This window comes from Leptonychotes weddellii, chromosome 11 (assembly GCF_054177405.1).
Source record: "Leptonychotes weddellii isolate Sample4059 chromosome 11, ASM5417740v2, whole genome shotgun sequence".
Lineage (NCBI taxonomy): Eukaryota > Metazoa > Chordata > Mammalia > Carnivora > Phocidae > Leptonychotes > Leptonychotes weddellii.
In genome coordinates this window covers 84,750,422-84,767,793 of record NC_138379.1, presented here as the reverse complement: position 1 = coordinate 84,767,793, position 17,372 = coordinate 84,750,422, and the positions used below count along the sequence as shown (strand labels likewise).

Sequence of the window (17,372 nt, the reverse complement as noted above, 5' to 3'; positions counted from 1 at the left end):
TGGAGTCTCTGGGGTTGGAACAGTGGTAACAGTGACTTGTAGCTGTCTGAGGACACAAAGAAGCTTTCGGTGGGGGTGAAGGCTGAAAGCTGTGAGCGGGGGCCTCTGCTGTGTTGCGGAGAGTGAGGGGGGAGGAGTTCGGGGGGGCTATGAAAGGTCTTAAAAACAACACAAAACAAAAACCAGCCTGAGCTAGTGCGAGGCCAGCCACAGATGAAAAATGTTCCATGTTGTGGAGAAATGGGGTGTTTCTACAGAGTGAGAAAGGCCTCCCCTGCCTTAAAATATAGACCTGGCTAGCTACAGCCACCGAGACGGAACCCTCTAGAATGAGAGGTAGTAAGGGCTGGCTCATCCCTGGGCCCCTTCTGCAAAAACGAACCGACTACCTGCAAAGGGCAGTGGGGGATGGAGGTGTAATTCACACGGACACCCAAAGGGCCATTCACAGGAAATTTCATGGAAACCTACTGTTGAGAGCTCAAGCCTAATACATTTACAGCTGGGTAAGCGGCAAGAAATCATGAAACCTAAAAACCTAGCTCCTGGTACGGAAAGTGGGGAGTGTGGCTGACCCGGAATCAGATAGGAAGGAGCATCTTCGCTCAGCTTAGCAATGAGGCGGAAAGTGGGAGGAGTCTGCGTACTACACTAACAAGCTTCTACTTAAGCAGCAGAAGGAACTAGCAGAACTGAAACAGAAATACACACAGACAAGGATTTAGGAAGCAGCCTGGACAGAGCAGAGTTTAGAGACACAACAGCCAATTGATGGATTTTCAGAAGACCTTAAGTGCAGGCACTGATGTTTTCATCAACAGCGGTCAGAAAAATCCTCACTACTGCCTTTTTCTGAGGTTCTCTTGGCCTCACTGTGATGGGTTAGAAAGGTGAAGAAAACGGAGACTAGGGGATCTACTTTCCTATTTCATAAACCTCCTCTTCCACGGAACACTCTGGATGTTCGTCATGCCTGTCTCACTGACTCCTGTGAAAACCAAGAATATCTCCAGAAAGTCAGTGTAAAGGACAGGTGTCCTATCTAGGGCGATAAAGAGGGTCTACACACAAAGAATGATGAGTTAGATATTCAGAGTTTTAAAAGAAGTCCTGTATCCTGGGGCGTGGAGCTCAGAGAGATCTTGCAGTCTCCTGGGATAACCTAATGAAGCGGGAAAGTTATCTTTTAAAGAAAATTGGTTTTCTTCCTCATGGAATGATTACTCTTACATGTTCTGGGGTCGGAACCTGTACACAGTGGTTGGGGAAGGCCTTACCTAAGGAAATCCTGCACGTCTAGTAGACATGGTGCAACCATAACCTTTTCCCAGGCAGAGGACGTTCCAAGGCTCCCAGGCAAGCAACGTCAAGCGGTATGAGGGCCACTGGGTACCAGCAAGGGGATGGATGGCATCCCTCCTCCCTCAGTGATAGAAATCAGAGACAGTGAAACTCATTTTGAAGAAGAGTTTCAGACAGTCCAAAAAAGATAAAGCCACACAGTTACAACTGCTGTGGCTGACTCTTCCACACCCATAGTATTTAACTGACGGCACCAGGGGGGTACATGAGTGCGCAGCATGGAGAAGACAGGGACTCTCTCTGATCTCCTGACCCCGGCAACACACACAGGTAGTAACACTCTGGGTACTCTCTGGGGCAGGAAGAATGGCGATGCCTTTCGAAACATGGCCCACCTGGGCCTGTTAAAGGGTGTGCATTTTCCTTCATATGAATTAAGATGGAATTAAGACAACGAGAAGATCCAAAGCCAGAATACTTACCATTTCATCAACCGTGGCTAAGCCTAAGCTCCCGGCAGGTTCTCTAACAGCCAGGCGGCCATTTTCCCTAGCATTCTGCTTTGAACGGTGATGCTTAAAAAAGAACTCTCTTAAGCATAAGCTGCAAAATATCTAATCTCCTGGTTAAGTGCCTGGATGTTCAAAGATTTCCCGAGGTCCTTAAGGTTCAACTTAAGAACAAGGTATCTAATGTCTCTGAAGCTCCAAAGTGAAGGAACAATTACATTCCAAGGATTTCAAGGGAACTTCTCGGTGTCTTTGCATCCATACCAGAAAGACAATATACATTCAGGACATTTTCGGTGGGAATGAAGGTACCGTACCTGTGATGATGGTAAGGATGGTGGTGGTGGTGGTTGTTGTGGGAGGAGGGATAGTTGTGGGGGGATCTGGATAAAAAAAAAAAGGAAAATCAAACCCACAATGCTGAGCACAACAATGATCAGTAATGACAAAACAAAGGCATGAGGACACTGAGATGTTTGTTTGATGACACCCCCCTCCGAAACCAAGAGCTTCCCCGCCGCCCCCCTCTGCCGAAGATCTGTGTCTTGTAATCATAACCCAAAACCTTAGTTGGAAAAGCTAAGAAAAGAGGAAAAGAGATTTGTATTAATGAAGTGAAGTAGGGATGAGGAGATGTGAGGGAGAGAAGGGGGGGAAAGTCAAAATAGGACACCCCCACCCCAATCTGATTTCAAAGGTGAGGGTAAACCAGCTCCGCGCCCGAGAGGCATTTCGTTTTATGATTTTTCGGATGGGAGAAAGGAGAAGGAGAGGACGCTGCTCCAGCGAAAGGGCTCCTATCGGCCAAGGATGAGTGTGCTCTTGCATCCCTGCTCTCCATGACGGGTAACTTCATTATTCCCCATCAATACATCCCAGCGGGAAGTGAAACTACTTCTATGCTCGTAATAAATACAAAGAAGAGAGAATGTCACCACTAAATATCAAGTTCCAGGCATGTGAGATTTTACTGAGATTTGATTTTTTTTAAAAGTCAATAAATTTTACAACTTATAAATATTAATACGTCAGTTGCCTTTGCTCACGTTAAAAGCCTGACCTAAGTGGATGGCGGTGATAAGACCAAAAGCCTGCCTTCCATCTTGGAAACAAGAGGACGAAATATAAATGGGGCTTGACCCTCCAAGCCAGGAATCCCAGAGGGACCCTCCGTCAGATGTATGATATATTGTATATTCTTCTATCATCTCAGAAATTATTTGGGGGACAAGGGAAGGGCAAATATGAAAGAGAAAAAAAGAAAATCCTGAGCCCAAATGATCAAACTGAATGTGTTAAATTGTCAGCAAGACTTTGAACTAAGCAATCATCCTGCTATAATAGAGCATAAGACGATTTGAAGGCTTTTGATTTTAAATTTTATCTAAAGCACGTCAACTTTTTCTCCCTGACACATCTGGTGTCCTTTTATCTCCAAGTGAGCTCTCAGATTGTCTAATTAATACATCAAAACTTTAATTATATACTGTACCTTCATTGGCTTTCGTACAACTTCCTGAAAGTTTACGAAAACACTATTTTGGTGCCTGGTTGTAAGGTTTGCTTGAGATGATTCCTACTATCGATCAATAATCCGAGGTTTTAATTTTCCTAGCCAGCTTCTCTCACGCATGCACAGTGTATGAATGTGATGGAGAAGAATCAGCAGCAAATTGTTCTGTCTTACAGGAGACTGTGCTCGTTTAAGTTGTGGACACGAGCGATTTAAAGCAGCCTCACCAGGAGCTCAAAAAGGAATTCAAACAAAAACAACAAAAATAAAAACAGAAACAAAAACAAAAAACCACACACACACACACAAACCCCACTGTCTGCCAAGAAGCAGAAATGATTAAATAAGTAATTTCAAACCACCTTTTTAGACGAACAGGCAGTGTGTTCAGTCTTGCTTCCTGGCCACTTCCTCATGGAGGCCCCAGGTGAGGACGCAGTCTGGGACCTGGCAGATCACGTGGCCGCACCCACACCTTGCCACAGGTGCTGGGACAGACACAGCCGAGCGAGGGGCAAGGGCCCCCGAGCCAAGCTCTGAAGGCATCCTGTGCCCTCTCCTGCCCAACTCAACTGTACCCAGAGAGGTGCCTGCTGCCTAGCATGTGGGCAGCTAATGTGGTTTCTCTGTTCTGGTTCAATTACAATATTTATCCCTGGAAAGGAACATCTGTGCCTGGGAGACTTCCCCGGATACACTCTAATGCTATTTCTGTACCTATCTCTCAGATACTGGCACAAATGTGTGATATCCACAATGCAATCAAAGGGGAACGGAAGGTCCATTTTTGAAATGTGATTTGAAAATACGATTATGAACAAGGGGTGGGCCAGACTAACAAGGGCAGAGACTTCAGAAGAAAGGTCACTGGTCCCTTTCGTTTTTTGAAAATCACACACTTTCAATTATTTTCATCACTACCGGGGTAACTGTTGTCCTTCACATCTGGCTCAAGTGACCTGAATGAATTAGATTCTGTTAACAGGTATAACCTCGCTGCTCAGATCATTTCTAGCAATAAGAGCAACGTGAGGCCATATTTAAGAAAATACAGAGTTGGAGCTAATGAGCGGTGTCTGACACACAGAGGCTCAAAGAACAAAATCAAATGGGGCTCAGGCACTAACCAGCTAGATTCTCCAAGTCTAGGAGTTATTTCCAGAGAATTAAACATTTTAAAGGCACGTTAACGCTTGGTTCATAAAGTACTTTTAACGTGACTGAAGTAGTACAATAAGTCACCTTTGAAAAGAAAATCTACTCGCCATCCTCTCAAATTGCTAGAATATTTTATTAACGGACGAGCAACACCTCAGGCTGGCCTAGCTGCCATTCCAGACAGTGTTACCGGCACAGCTTAAGGGAGGCAGGTCTCCCTGGACGAGTGTACGTGTGCCATTGTGGGTTGGGGAGGGTGTGTGTGTGTGTGTGTGTGTGTGTGTGTGTGTCGGAACAGGTAGGTCGCTATGTTTCAGCGAGTGAAATCCAAATGGGAGGGAACTGTCCTACTGGGAAGCAGTGAGAATTAGAGGCCCTACAAAGTAAAACACAAATGTCCCTGTAGACTCGGCAGTCAGAAGTGTCATGGCTCGGAAACATAGTAAGCCTGTGAACTTGGGCAGTTTAGGTGACCTTCCTAAGCTTCATCTGTCATCCGTACCATGGGATGAGGATAATGCATACGCCCTGGGGTTCCTGGGGAGGCTCGAGGTGCTCATGCAGGTGCAACAGAGGGCCATAGTGAGCGCTCAACAAACGCTAGCCGTAAGCTGGCGTCCCAAAGGTTTCAGAGACATCTGTGTCCATCAAATCCACAAAATGTTTCTTGCCTTGAGAGGTGGCAACAGGAGGGATGATAAAGCAGAGTTGTTTTCCCAGATAACTTAGTCTTCTGGATCAAGGCAGCACACACTAGACTGGTGGGAATTTGCTGCTGCTGTTACCCACCGTGAACCTGGGGGGCAGCAATGGAGGGGGCTCGTGGGAGGCTCAAGCCCTCACATACAGAGAGAGATTTACCTTCCAGCCCCTGACATCAGCAGACCGTGAACAGTCTGAGGCACAGGGTGGCTGTGTAATGTCAACTGAAAAGGGGGCCCGGGGCACCCCCTGGCACCTACACAGGACTGCTGTCCCCTTCGCTGGGATCTCCTCAACCACTGGGGAGAATTAATGCTCTTACATGTGTAGGGCACAGACCACATGGGTAGCATATGCAGAAAACACATCTCAGAAGTTTACAAATCAGGTGAGTAGATATGATCCTATAATTCTGCATTATGTTAAAAGGGGGAAAAAAAACCCCCCTAAAACCTCAGGATTAGATCATGAGGATTATATCTGAATATCCAAGTAGATATGGTATAAAACATGCCTCTCTGTCCTCAAAAAACACCGACTCCTGTTTTCTTCAAAAGGAAAGTGGCCAGGTTCTAAGATATAATGGTGCCAATATTCCATAGGTATGGTTATATGTGTGTAGGGGTATATTCACATACACTTATACTTGGATAATTTACAGGGCTAACAGGAAGAAAGAAATGTGCACACATATCCATATATTTATAAGATACCGAAATTTTCAGGCCTGTGGTTACTCATTCCGTGTCATGTCAGTTGATGACTATGCTTCCTGGTATAAAACCAACCTAGGGACTTCGATTGGACAGAAGAGACTCAGTCTGTGATCCTAAGGCTAGAGAGGCAGTGCACTCCTCAACTAAACAGAGAATATTCACCAGATGCAAAACTGACATTAAGATATAAATGGGAAAAAGTCTAAAATGCCTGACATGTAGTAGATGCTCAATAAATATTTGCTTGTTAGAGAATGCAATTCATGATAATATACGCTTTAATAGTCCCGTGAAAAGATATTAAGAAAACAGACAAATTTAAAAATAAATGCATTCGTGTCTAAGGGAGTAGCTAGTGGTGGTTTATGTAGCTACCAAGGACCCTATATTTTTTCTCCAAGTATTTACCGGCTTGCAACATCTTCGGGAATGTTATAGCTTCATGCTGCAAATAGGATACTTCTGTTCATCAAAGCAGGAGAGAGGGTAGCTGAGGTATCACAGGAAAATACCACTGGGAATAAACTTTCTGAGCTAAATAGTCATTAATTGGTAAGGCTGAATTTTGCAGTCATTATTTCTAACATAATCTCCATTGCTCGTGCCTGAGGACATAGCTCGCCTGCTCAGCATGACCAGGTACTGTGATCTAGCGGGAAATCCCCACGATTAGAGGGAGAGAAGAAAAGTCACTGCCCTCCCAGGTGGAGACACTGGGGTCTACCTCAGGCCAGGCTTCTTTAAGTTCTTGAAGAAAACAAACGTGCTTTCGGTTTTCAACTGGACCAAAAGCTCTGGGAGGGGATCACAAGCAGCAGCTACAAGTAAATGTGTCTAGTAGAAGACCGGTTTAGCTTCCACGTACCGTAAACATACAGCATATAATCCGAGTGAGCTTTCCCCACTATGTTAGAGGCTTCACAGCGGTATGTACCATTATCTGTTTTGTTTAGGTTATTGATGAACAGGTTGGGCCCGGACAGGACGGCATGCTGAGGCATTTCATCATCGACTCTAACCCAGGTCACCATCACCGGCCTGCAGAGGAAAGAGGACGAACACAGGCTGCTTCATTATCTCCCACCAAGACGTGGGCATCGGCTTCCCACCCACACATTACAGGAGTCACATGTAGGGTGACACGATTAAGGACATGTTTAAGTTCACAAAATTACAGTTGTGAAGTCCCCCCTAAGTCTGTTTGGAATAGACCTTAAAAAAAAAAGAAAAACCAAAACATTATCAGGTGTTGAAAAACTTTCAACAGACCATAAGCAGGAGTCTCATTATTTCCAATTCATCTTTAACAAATCAGTAAATAAACCAATGCACCCTATTTTTATGCCCTGCTGTGTGGTTTCACACCAATTTAAACAGGACAGAGCTCACCCATCGTTAATCATCTCATTAATTAGGGGGAAAACAGCAAATTCTTGGCTAGTGATACATGCATTACTCTGACGGTTACTAATACACCAAGACTCTTGCTTTAGAAGCCGCTTGTGATATTTAAAGGGATTTCAAGTTTCACAAAAAAAACCCAGACTTTCACATCTGAATGCTGCTTTCTTTTGACCTCTGCTGTTGGAAAAACCACCTCTATTCATTCGGGAAATGTGCAATCATTTCTTTTCCCCTTAACCCCTACCCATAACCTGCCTCCCCCAACCCAGTCCACCTTATCTATGTGTTCCTCTGCAAAATGCCTTGCTTTCCTGGCTCTCCGAGTCCCACATGCTGTCACCCTCTCCCTCTCTGCATGCACCTGCAAGCCCTGCGGCTCAAGGGCAAGGCTTCTGGGTCCGGGTCAGTCACTGAGGGGCGCATCTCCACATGGGCTCCTTATGGCACTTGCTCAGAGGCACGTTTGTTTTAGGGATTTAAAGTACCACGTTTGTGTCCATCAGGGAAAAGCAAATTTCACAAGATGCTCCAGAGCCGAAATTGCACACGCACCAAGTATCTTTCAAACTCATGGAATCTAAAACGCGCGTTCTCCAAGGTGGCTCCCTCAACCTCGTGTGACATTGGGGCCACGTGGATGATTGTGCCTGAAACTCTCATTTTAAAGAAGGGCAGCAGAGACGCGGGCACAGAAGTAACTTCCTGTCCGTCCCCACGGCTACCTCCAGGAGCAGCGACAGGACCAAAGACCCATTGCTTAATGATAAGCGAACACCCAAGTTAGCCCTGTCGAGTAGCATTCCAATTTTCAAATGGGATGTGAAGTTACAATTTTTCTTTAATTACACATGGGTTTGTCATCACAACCCAGTAAATTATTTAAAAATTAGTCCTACATATGTGCTCCTTGCAGGCAATGGCAAATGGGTCTGCCTAGCAATCAGATCTAATGTCCTGCTGCTTGACAGCTGAAACAATCAGTGGGGGTAAGTGCTGAGAATATTCACAACATTTAATGGCAAGTTAAATTACCATTTTTATTGTATGCAATTTCTTGAGAAAATAAATAGGTAATATGCTAGAAGGGATCGCAGCAGACTAGTGTGTGCTTGCTCACACAACCATACACCCGTTCCGATCTGAGAGGAACAAATACCCTCTCTGCCGTAAATGTCCTGAAGGAAACATGTAATTTACTGTCCCCGTGGCACATTCAACTGAACACAGTACCTTCTTCACGGGAAAAAAACCACAGAAACAAAATAGAGTTTAGCAAAGCCATATACCGTAAATGTGGTTAATACGGCTGAATATAGGTATTGCAAGTGGCGAGGGGTCTGGGAGAATTTCTTTTTCTCCAATGGATTTTTTTTTTTTTCCTTTTTTTTTGAGGCAAGCAAGGTAAGCCACTAACCAGGGCATAGTCCAAACAGTTGACAAAAAGAAAGATCTGCATCTTTTGCCGTGTTCCAAGGAGAAAAAGATTGCTCCGCCAAAGCTTGAAGGGTTTCAAACCAAGTAACTTGGCAACACCAGAGGAAAAGCCAAACAGAACCAAGACCGCCTCCTACTTCCTAAAGGTCATCTTTAAAGCTGCACATGGTGTGAGGACAGACAGAAGCAGATTCTAGTCCGAGGAGAGGGAAGCCCGACACAGGGTGAAGTGGGAGAGAGCGGATGGCAGCCTCCGTCTGGCTCCCCGGTCCCTAGTCAGAGATCACGCCTTAGCAGTAACGGGGACAGTGCTTTCCAGAGATCTCGGGGAAGCTTCCTTAAGATGCTCAGAGCATGAAAACTGTGATAGTCAGGCTGGTTAATAAAAACTCTGAGGGAGGGCGCCTGGGTGGCTCAGATGGTTGAGCGTCTGCCTTCGGCTCAGGTCATGATCCCAGGGTCCTGGGATCGAGTTCCACATCGGGCTCTCTGCTCCTTGGGAGCCTGCTTCTCACTCTGCCTCTCTCTCTCTGTGTCTCTCGTGAATAAATAAATAAAAATCTTTAAAAAATAAATAAATAAAAAATAAAAATAAAAACTCTTGAGGGAAAAAAAATCATACCACAGGGACAGCAGAGGGAGCTCAATGCTGTTTTGTTTTGTTTTACTGGGGACCGCTCAAAGTTTGAGGGCTTATTATCTCGACACTGACTTGTTCCATTTTAGGATTCCGTGGATTGTTTTTTCTGTAAGAAACGGTTAAAGACAATCTTCTCTCTCCTAGAAAGAGGAGATTCTCTCCTCTCCCCATGCGAAACTGGATGGACGTCTAAAGCGGCCCCACTACATGGCTTTTTTCCTGTATTAGTGATGATATACAGCGGTTTCCCTAATTCACTTTCATTCATTCGGCAGGGAAGCAGCTTCCTTGTGCTTTTCCATAAAATAAGAGCGTTAGTAGGTTCTTTCTCTTCTGCAATGGCGTACATACATTCCTTGAGAAAAAGCTCTGGGACCATTCCTTACTAACAAAAATATTTCTAGGAGTCACTTTTCTTTGAGGGAAGGAGAAGCAAAATTCAAGGTAGGGCAAATTCATTTTCCAATGGCTGGCCCTAATCACAGCGGCTTAATTTAAGTCTGAAAACCATCTTTCCAGCAGCTTGGACATTAACACAGAAGGTAGCAGATTCATCATGAGATTGTGGGCATACTAAAAATTATTAGGATTATTTTTTTGTGACAGAAGATAGTTCTGACAATCATGTTGATGATAATAAAATAGAATTAGCTGAGATTTCAATCTTAGCTGGCATTTCATTTTTCTCCCAATCCTGACCATTAAGAACCCAACCACAGGTATTTATTCCCCTTTTCACTGAATATTCCTTAGTGCTTGAAATATCTCTCATCCTTTACAGCAGGAGACAGGTGACAGGCTGGTGACTTGTGAACGCACATTTCCGTGTTGTGACATTTACTGCTCATGACCCTCTGCCAACCTTGGCCTTCAGAACTTACTGGGGCTTCCCGATGGCTTCGCATGTTAACTCGAGCGCATCCCCTTCCCGGGTTAGGCCTTGTAGAGGGTAAGTCATCTGAATATGCACTTGAGGCTTATCTGTGCGACAACAACACAAAGTACCATGTTTAGCAAATGATATCAGGCAAAAAATCAGACTTGCATGCTGCCACAAACCCATACCACTCCCTCTCTCCCCATCCTCATGCCTGCACTAACAGCCTCCCAATTAGTTAGTAATCCTGGCATTTGCTCAAATTAAATTGACTAATAACTCCAAGGAGTGAACCACGAACAGATAAGAGATTCATAAGCTAACTGCGCCACATCAAACATTTCCTGTGAAATACATTTTGTTACATTGAAGTTTATCTCCAAACTCACTCAAGCTAAAGGAAATTCATTTGCCTTCATGCTGAGGTGAAGCCACAGATATTTGTGGTGCTCAGAATTGATACATTTTATCATGTATCATATATTACTATGTGACAATATGCTGTGACAAGGCATATTAATAAGTTTGCCTCTTCCATGCTCTAGATTTCAAATGGGAAAGGCTAAACTTCTGAATTCCACTCAAATGGCTTTGAGAATACAGAAATGGGAGGTTCTGGTGGTCCCAACGAAACTCTTTGATGTCTCAATGTCTATACACGAGAAGGAAGGAAGCAGACAGGTACTGAGGGCCTGGCTCTGGTAGGAACTGTCATTGGTGGCGGAATAAGCCCAGTTTTAGGGATCAGAACACTGACACTCAGAGGATGAAGTAGCCAGTCCAAGGTCACGGAGATAACTTAACGAGAGGCAGCCCTGCGAATGTTGGGATTTCTGGTTCAAAAGTATATTTCCCAGTGGCAATCCATAATTAAAACCAAGTACAGCTTCTGAAGGCAGTCAAGTACTTAGCCAAGTGACACAGGGGTTCTTATTATATCCACTGGCTACTTAAAACCCATGTTTGGAGTTTGCGGGGGTTTGGGTCCAAGGGATGAATGGTGGGAGGTGTGGGGCATAGGGAGGGAACCAGAAGGGATTGGGATTAACTTAGAAACACATACAAATACATTTACAAATAAAACCTGAAAGGAATTGGGAGACTTTTTTTTTTTCTCTGCTGAACTAACAAGCTATTAATCCCTAAATCAGTTTTCTCGTTTAATGCAGCGGCTCTATAAATGTGTATTTTTGGAAACGTACCCAAGAGTAACAAATGTGAGAGGGCAAGACATCACTTGGCTGAAAGGTCAAAACAATTTCCATAACTTTACTTTCTCAGACAATCACACCACCTAAACAACAGCCCCTTGGCCTTTTACAAGCAGTGCTTAGCTCATTAACATTCATCCTATGGACTGAGAAGGAAATCAGAAATATGGCAGGGCTCAACTGATCTCAACCTGTACGCGGCTAAAACAAGCTGCACGAAGGGGTCCTCTCGGGAGACAGCTGCCTTCCAGACACATTGGTACAGTCTCGCTCTCATCACAGATCTTTCTGTCTCTGAAAACCGCGCGGCATTCAAAACCTTTCAGGAGCGTCTTCTTGTTCACCAGTGTGCACTGCACACTGTGAATGGGTAACCCTTGCTGGGAAGCTAAGCCAGTTGCCCAAGGGACATAAGTTAACAGGCCCGAAAGCTCCAGCTGACCCTTGCAAAGTAACACAGTTCTATTCTTGGACTTGCTGGCAAAGGGAACGTTTGAGAGCAAAATGGCATGGAGGTGTCCAGGGACTGGTCATGGGTTGGGAAAGTCATCACTAAAGAGAGGCAGAAACAGACAGGATAAACACGATGACCTTGAATGAGGACTGGCTTGCTGGGTAGAAGCAAGAGCTGTGGGCCACCCTCCTTGGAGAGCTCTAGACTATAGCTTACGCTAAATACAACCATTGGGTGACATACTCGAGTCTATTATTTTTGGTGGTATAACACATCAACACAGAGCTGGCTGGTGAAGTTTATTACAAACACAAGATACAAATAATTAAATAAGTAAGTAAGTAAATAAAGCAAGCAACGGGAGAAGGTTATGTTACTGAAAACACCAACAGCCAGACCCGCTCCCTTAAATTTCACATTCAGAAACAGGAGCACTCAATGGGGTTCCTGGTCAGGAAACCTCTGTCATTCTTACCTAGGAACCATTCTGGGTGAGGCTAAATTTAAAGCCCAAAATCTGGGCTGAAATGTAACATTTGCTTATAGGTTAATCTCTGATCCACAGAAGGACTACATTTTCCATGCTCTGCTGACTTCCGCCCATTAATTACGGAGAAGCAGGACGCCTGCTGGCCTATGTGGAAGGTTTTTTTGTTTTTTTTCTCCCCCTCGTGTAATTTACAAGCAAACAGAGAGGGTATATTTTTCAGCACAGTGCACTAAGGGTTTTACGTGCTCAACTTCCATTAATAATAAAGAGAGTGTTGAAAATCTAATCCACTCATGCCTCTCTTCAGTACCACAGACTTCTAGTTAAATGCTTTTTTTATGTTACTAATGGCTGTTTCCCAGTTGCCAATTACTCACAGAAATTAGGAAGAGCAAGCTAAGGATCTGCTGTACCTGGAACTTATATTTAAAAAAAAATCCTACTAAGCCATAGAAAATGCACCTTCAATTTTGATAACGGATTTTCTCAATTTACTCCTCAGGTTCCTGGAGAAACATCTACCATCTACTCAGGGGTACCGCTGCCAATTACCTTAAGAGCTGGCTGAGAAGGTAAACATTAATCTTGTTTGTATTATACAGAAAAATGTCCTCCTCTATTGACACCTGCAGTATTTATATGCATATTATCTGACTGTGGGGCAGCTGAGCCATCTTCATACCCAGCCCACGAACCACACAGGTGATCTATGTGCCAAGATCCATCCCCTTCTTTTGCCCCGAAAGAGGAACCCATCTACGCTCAACAGGTGGCCCAGACACCCTGGGATTCCACTGGCACCTCTAGAACTCAGGGAGGTTAAATTTTCCCAGGAAGATCCTGACTACAATGGGAGTATGTCAAAATCCTGCACAATCCAGATGGCTGACTGAATAGCCCAAAGCTCATCATTTATATTTTAATTATGTTCATAAATCAAATGTTATAACCCACCAAAGCTTTTCTGAGATAGACCCAGACTCCAAGATTTATTTGTAAGTAATGAGGTAAGGCCCAGTACATTTTCTGGGTGATCATTTTACGCCTCGGCTGGTGTTGTAAGGCACAAGGCTACAAGCCAGATGACACTTTCTACCCAAGTGCCATAACTGCCTAGAAATGTATCGCTCAGAAGGGCTTAATGTCATTATAAAATGGAACTGCTATATAAAAATAAGAAAAATAGTTAGGTCTGTGCACTTACGGAAAATTACAGTTATAGAGATGGCATCACCAACAGCCAATCAATTAGGTCGAGGGATTGGAGGTTTTCATAATACACTGTAATTTTTTAAAAACCCTATAAAAGACATTTAGCAAGACTCTTATAGCAGACACAATTCATTCATTAGTCAAAGTCACACAGAGGGTTAAATGCCAGGAGGCTTTGGGTCACACTGCAGGAGCAACCAATTAAAAAAATAATATTAGAAAGACATTCCAATTTGATGAGACTTTCTTTAAATGTACTTTGCTCTCTCTATAAAGGGAAAAATATATATAAAAGGAAACTCTTAAAGAGGTTAAGAATGGCTTGCTGGCAGATTACAATTGATTTCATGCCCGTCTGACCTTGCACCACGTTCTATGATCTTTCCAGAAGATGAAGCTCGAGACTCTGTAACCTGTATTCACTTTCCTATGTAAATGAAAAGTCATCGTCTCCTTCTCTCTAGATCACAACACTAACGTAGCAGGTTTTCAAAATTATTTATTAAAAAAATAAATAAATAAAAGGGTACTTTGCAGTTTCCTTTTGCCTGGGATGTCATCCTTCCCATGTACCAGGTAAGAGTACAGCTGAGGCATGAGGAAGATGCCTGATATCCCAGCGTGAGACTTATTACCCCAGGGGCTCCTGACACCCCCCCACCCCAAGAATTTCTAAATCAGGGAATGTAGGCATCCAATGTCCTTTGATGCACTAAGTGCAACCAGGTCCAAGGGCTTGGGTGCAAATTTGCTCCTGTGACTGCATTCGGGACACAGGCTCTTCGTGGCCCTTACTTAGATTCCGTCTAATTTCCGAAAATCCGTGAGAACGGGACTGGATGCCTGCGGAGCAGATGCTAATGGTCTCAGGGCCTCGACCTGCTGACCAGGGAGAACTCAAGGGCAGCAAGTGCCCAGACGTATCAGAATGGCTGGGAGAAGTCTGGGTCAGCGCCTGTGCATTCAGGTGGGGAGGCCTCAACTGAAGGGGCTTTGTCAATCATGGAGGATTACTGCAGTTTGGAGGAGCACGACCATGCAAAGATTAACCTGAGATCTGGTGAGTATTAGGGGTTTTCTGGAGCTCGAGGCAAGACTCAGCCCCCACGATACGGCTGCCTGGATTGCCAGGAGAGGCCAGCTTTGCACCGAAGGAAGACAGTGTCCGGTAGCAGGAGGTGACTGGGTGGGGTTCGAGAACAGTCACACCGAGCTTTCAGAGGACTTCCACATCTTGCAAAAGGTTTGCTTTCTAATGTCATGACACATTCATGAATAATTCTCACTGCCATTTATTTTGTTTGTTTGCAAGGTGAAGGACCTCCTGCTGTTGCATCTGTTGAAGGAATTGGAGCACTACAACCGTGCTCCAGGAGGAGTAGGAGGAGTCAAACCTGGTGGGAGATACGGGACCAACAAGCATTGCCACATCACTGCAGCAGAATGCAATTCCTGCCTGTTGCAACGAGCAAGTAGTTCTGTGGAGACTGAAAAGCAAATTTTATTCTGCGATGTTGCAACAGAAAATTATGTTTCCAGTGCTTTTTGAAATGGGCGGCACACTCATATACTCCTCCCTATCTTTGAGAAATCTTTAAAATCAGAAGTGAATGCTGGATGGGAAAAGCCTTACAGCATGATTTTCTCCATAGGAAAGTCAGCTCTGTAAGAACAAAAGTTTTGAGTGTTTTGTATCCTGGCGCCCAGCACATGCAGTAGGCCCTCAATACTTGCTTACCAAGTGAATGAATGCATGAGAAGCTGGAGAAATACCAGGGCGTGGACTCCTACTCCACGCTCTGCTACTGACTCAAAAAAAAAAATCAGCTCATGAATACATCTTAACCTTGTTAAAAGATAAACTGGGCACAGTAACATTTTTGAGAGTTTATTTGAAAATCCATGATTTGAATAGGGCAACACCACACTGAAAATGCTCCAGCCACAGGAGCTAGGGGAAAGGTTTTTACAGAGAAGACAGGGAAGGAAAGCAAGGGCCATTATTTGATTGGCTGTGGCTTAAGCAGTTGCCTTATTTGGGGAAAGCCTAGTTGGCTGTTCGTGATTGGTGGTGGCTTCAGTTTCATTTTCTTGGGAGCCTGGGGACTTTGGTTGAGGTTTTCCTTTGCTCCTGTGGGCTCCCCAAGGCACGAGAGTTACTCCAATCTCACGGCCTCCCTGTTGAATCACTTCAACAGCCCTTAGCACAAAATATAATTGTATTATTCTTCTGGAAGGTCAATCCAGCTCCCAAAATTTGAGGTTCAGCCCAGGTGTTCTGATTTACATGCTTCCCTTTCACTACACATTTATTTAGCATTTCTGGTGTATCTCTAAGGTGGGATCTTCGGGGAAATCATAAAGGATGTTGTCTGACCACTCATTTTCGATTTTCGGATTTTAACTTCACAACCATTTAACCTTCCACAGAACTGAAATGTGACCTTGAGTTAAAAACCATGAGAAGACTCCTTTCACAGTGGAAATGCTCAATGTCCACAGCCACAGAGACATACCTTCCCCAAATACAACAGGTCAGACAGTGAGATGTGGACCGAGCATCCTTAGTAAGAGGCCTCCATCTGCCGAGTTGCCTTGAGGAGACAGAGGTGGTGGCTTTCTCTTGAGACCGGTCACATCACTCAAATCTTGCTCATAACAGTCCTGGCCCGAAACTTACTCTTTGTTTTTTGAGTATTGGTCCCTCACCTCCTGCCCCCTCTGGTGCTGCAACATGCTCCATGAACAAGCTCTAGAGTATTTTAATAATATCAGGACTGTTGCCCCACCCCTGCCCTGTGATCACCCAACAAATGACAGCTCAAACATTCATTTGAGTCCGGGAGTCTCCATGAGGAATAACAAATACCAAAATAACTTCCCCGAAACTCAATTCGTTGCTTTAAAAAAAATAAAAGGAAGGGAGAGTGGGAGGAAGAAGGGATTCTGTTCAAAGGCGAGCCTGGAGATCAGAGAGAAACAGGCCAAATCGGGGGAACGCCAGCTATTATGCTTTGAAAAATATAATCTGGGAACAGAAATGATGGGGGGAGGATGGATACAGGAGCCGCTCTGGGAAACGAGGTTTTATCCTCCACTCCAAGCAGGAAAGCTTTTCCTATTTCCAGGTTTTTCTCCCTCCTTCACTGCAGGGCACTGTCGGTACCAGAGAAAACATTTATTTTGGCATAGATAGAGAACAGGTTTTGATCATCCCCTCAATGACCAATTTTCCCCCAATTGAGGGAAAGAAAGGAGAAATCCAGTCTTCTCCGGACCCTAGGTGAACAGGAAAATGGATTTACAAAATATCTGCCTATATGGAGTCAATAAAACTCATTTTGAAAATGATGCCTACGTACACGATTAACCATCAGATGATAATTGGAGAAGGGAAGGTATTCAAACATCCATTTCTAGAGTCTGTGTTTTTTCATTCTCCCTTTCAAAACTCATCTCAATTTCTCATCCTCTCTCTCTTTTTTAAACAAATACGCACACACACAAAACCCTCACAAGATGAGGATTTTTGCAAACCATTTCAAAGAAGCAAGGCTGTGATGGGGGAAAGCAAAAGACACAGAGCAGCCATCCAAGAGCTTCGGATTCACCTCAGTCCAGAGTGAGGCTTTTCCCACTTTGCACAGCGATCTGAATTTCATACTGAGGGTCACAGCTCTTCTTTGAATTCCCAGCTTACGTCGCTATGTGTGGCCACCTTGATGCTATTTAAACAGTTTTCTTTTAACG

General features: G+C 44.3%; 1 protein-coding gene across 3 annotated transcripts in view; it reads right to left on the bottom strand.

Annotated features, from left to right (window-relative positions):
• The window catches only part of CADM1 (cell adhesion molecule 1), a 293,742-nt gene that overhangs the window by 32,019 nt on the left and 244,351 nt on the right, over nucleotides 1–17,372 (bottom strand). For all 3 annotated transcript variants that reach the window (XM_081799430.1, XM_081799431.1, XM_081799432.1), the window contains exons 6-8: nucleotides 10,260–10,359; nucleotides 6,766–6,938; nucleotides 2,129–2,194 (exon numbers count right to left, since the gene is read on the bottom strand). In XM_081799430.1, the coding sequence (XP_081655556.1) occupies nucleotides 2,129–2,194; nucleotides 6,766–6,938; nucleotides 10,260–10,359 (339 nt within the window). The remainder of the gene's footprint in view (nucleotides 1–2,128; nucleotides 2,195–6,765; nucleotides 6,939–10,259; nucleotides 10,360–17,372) is intronic.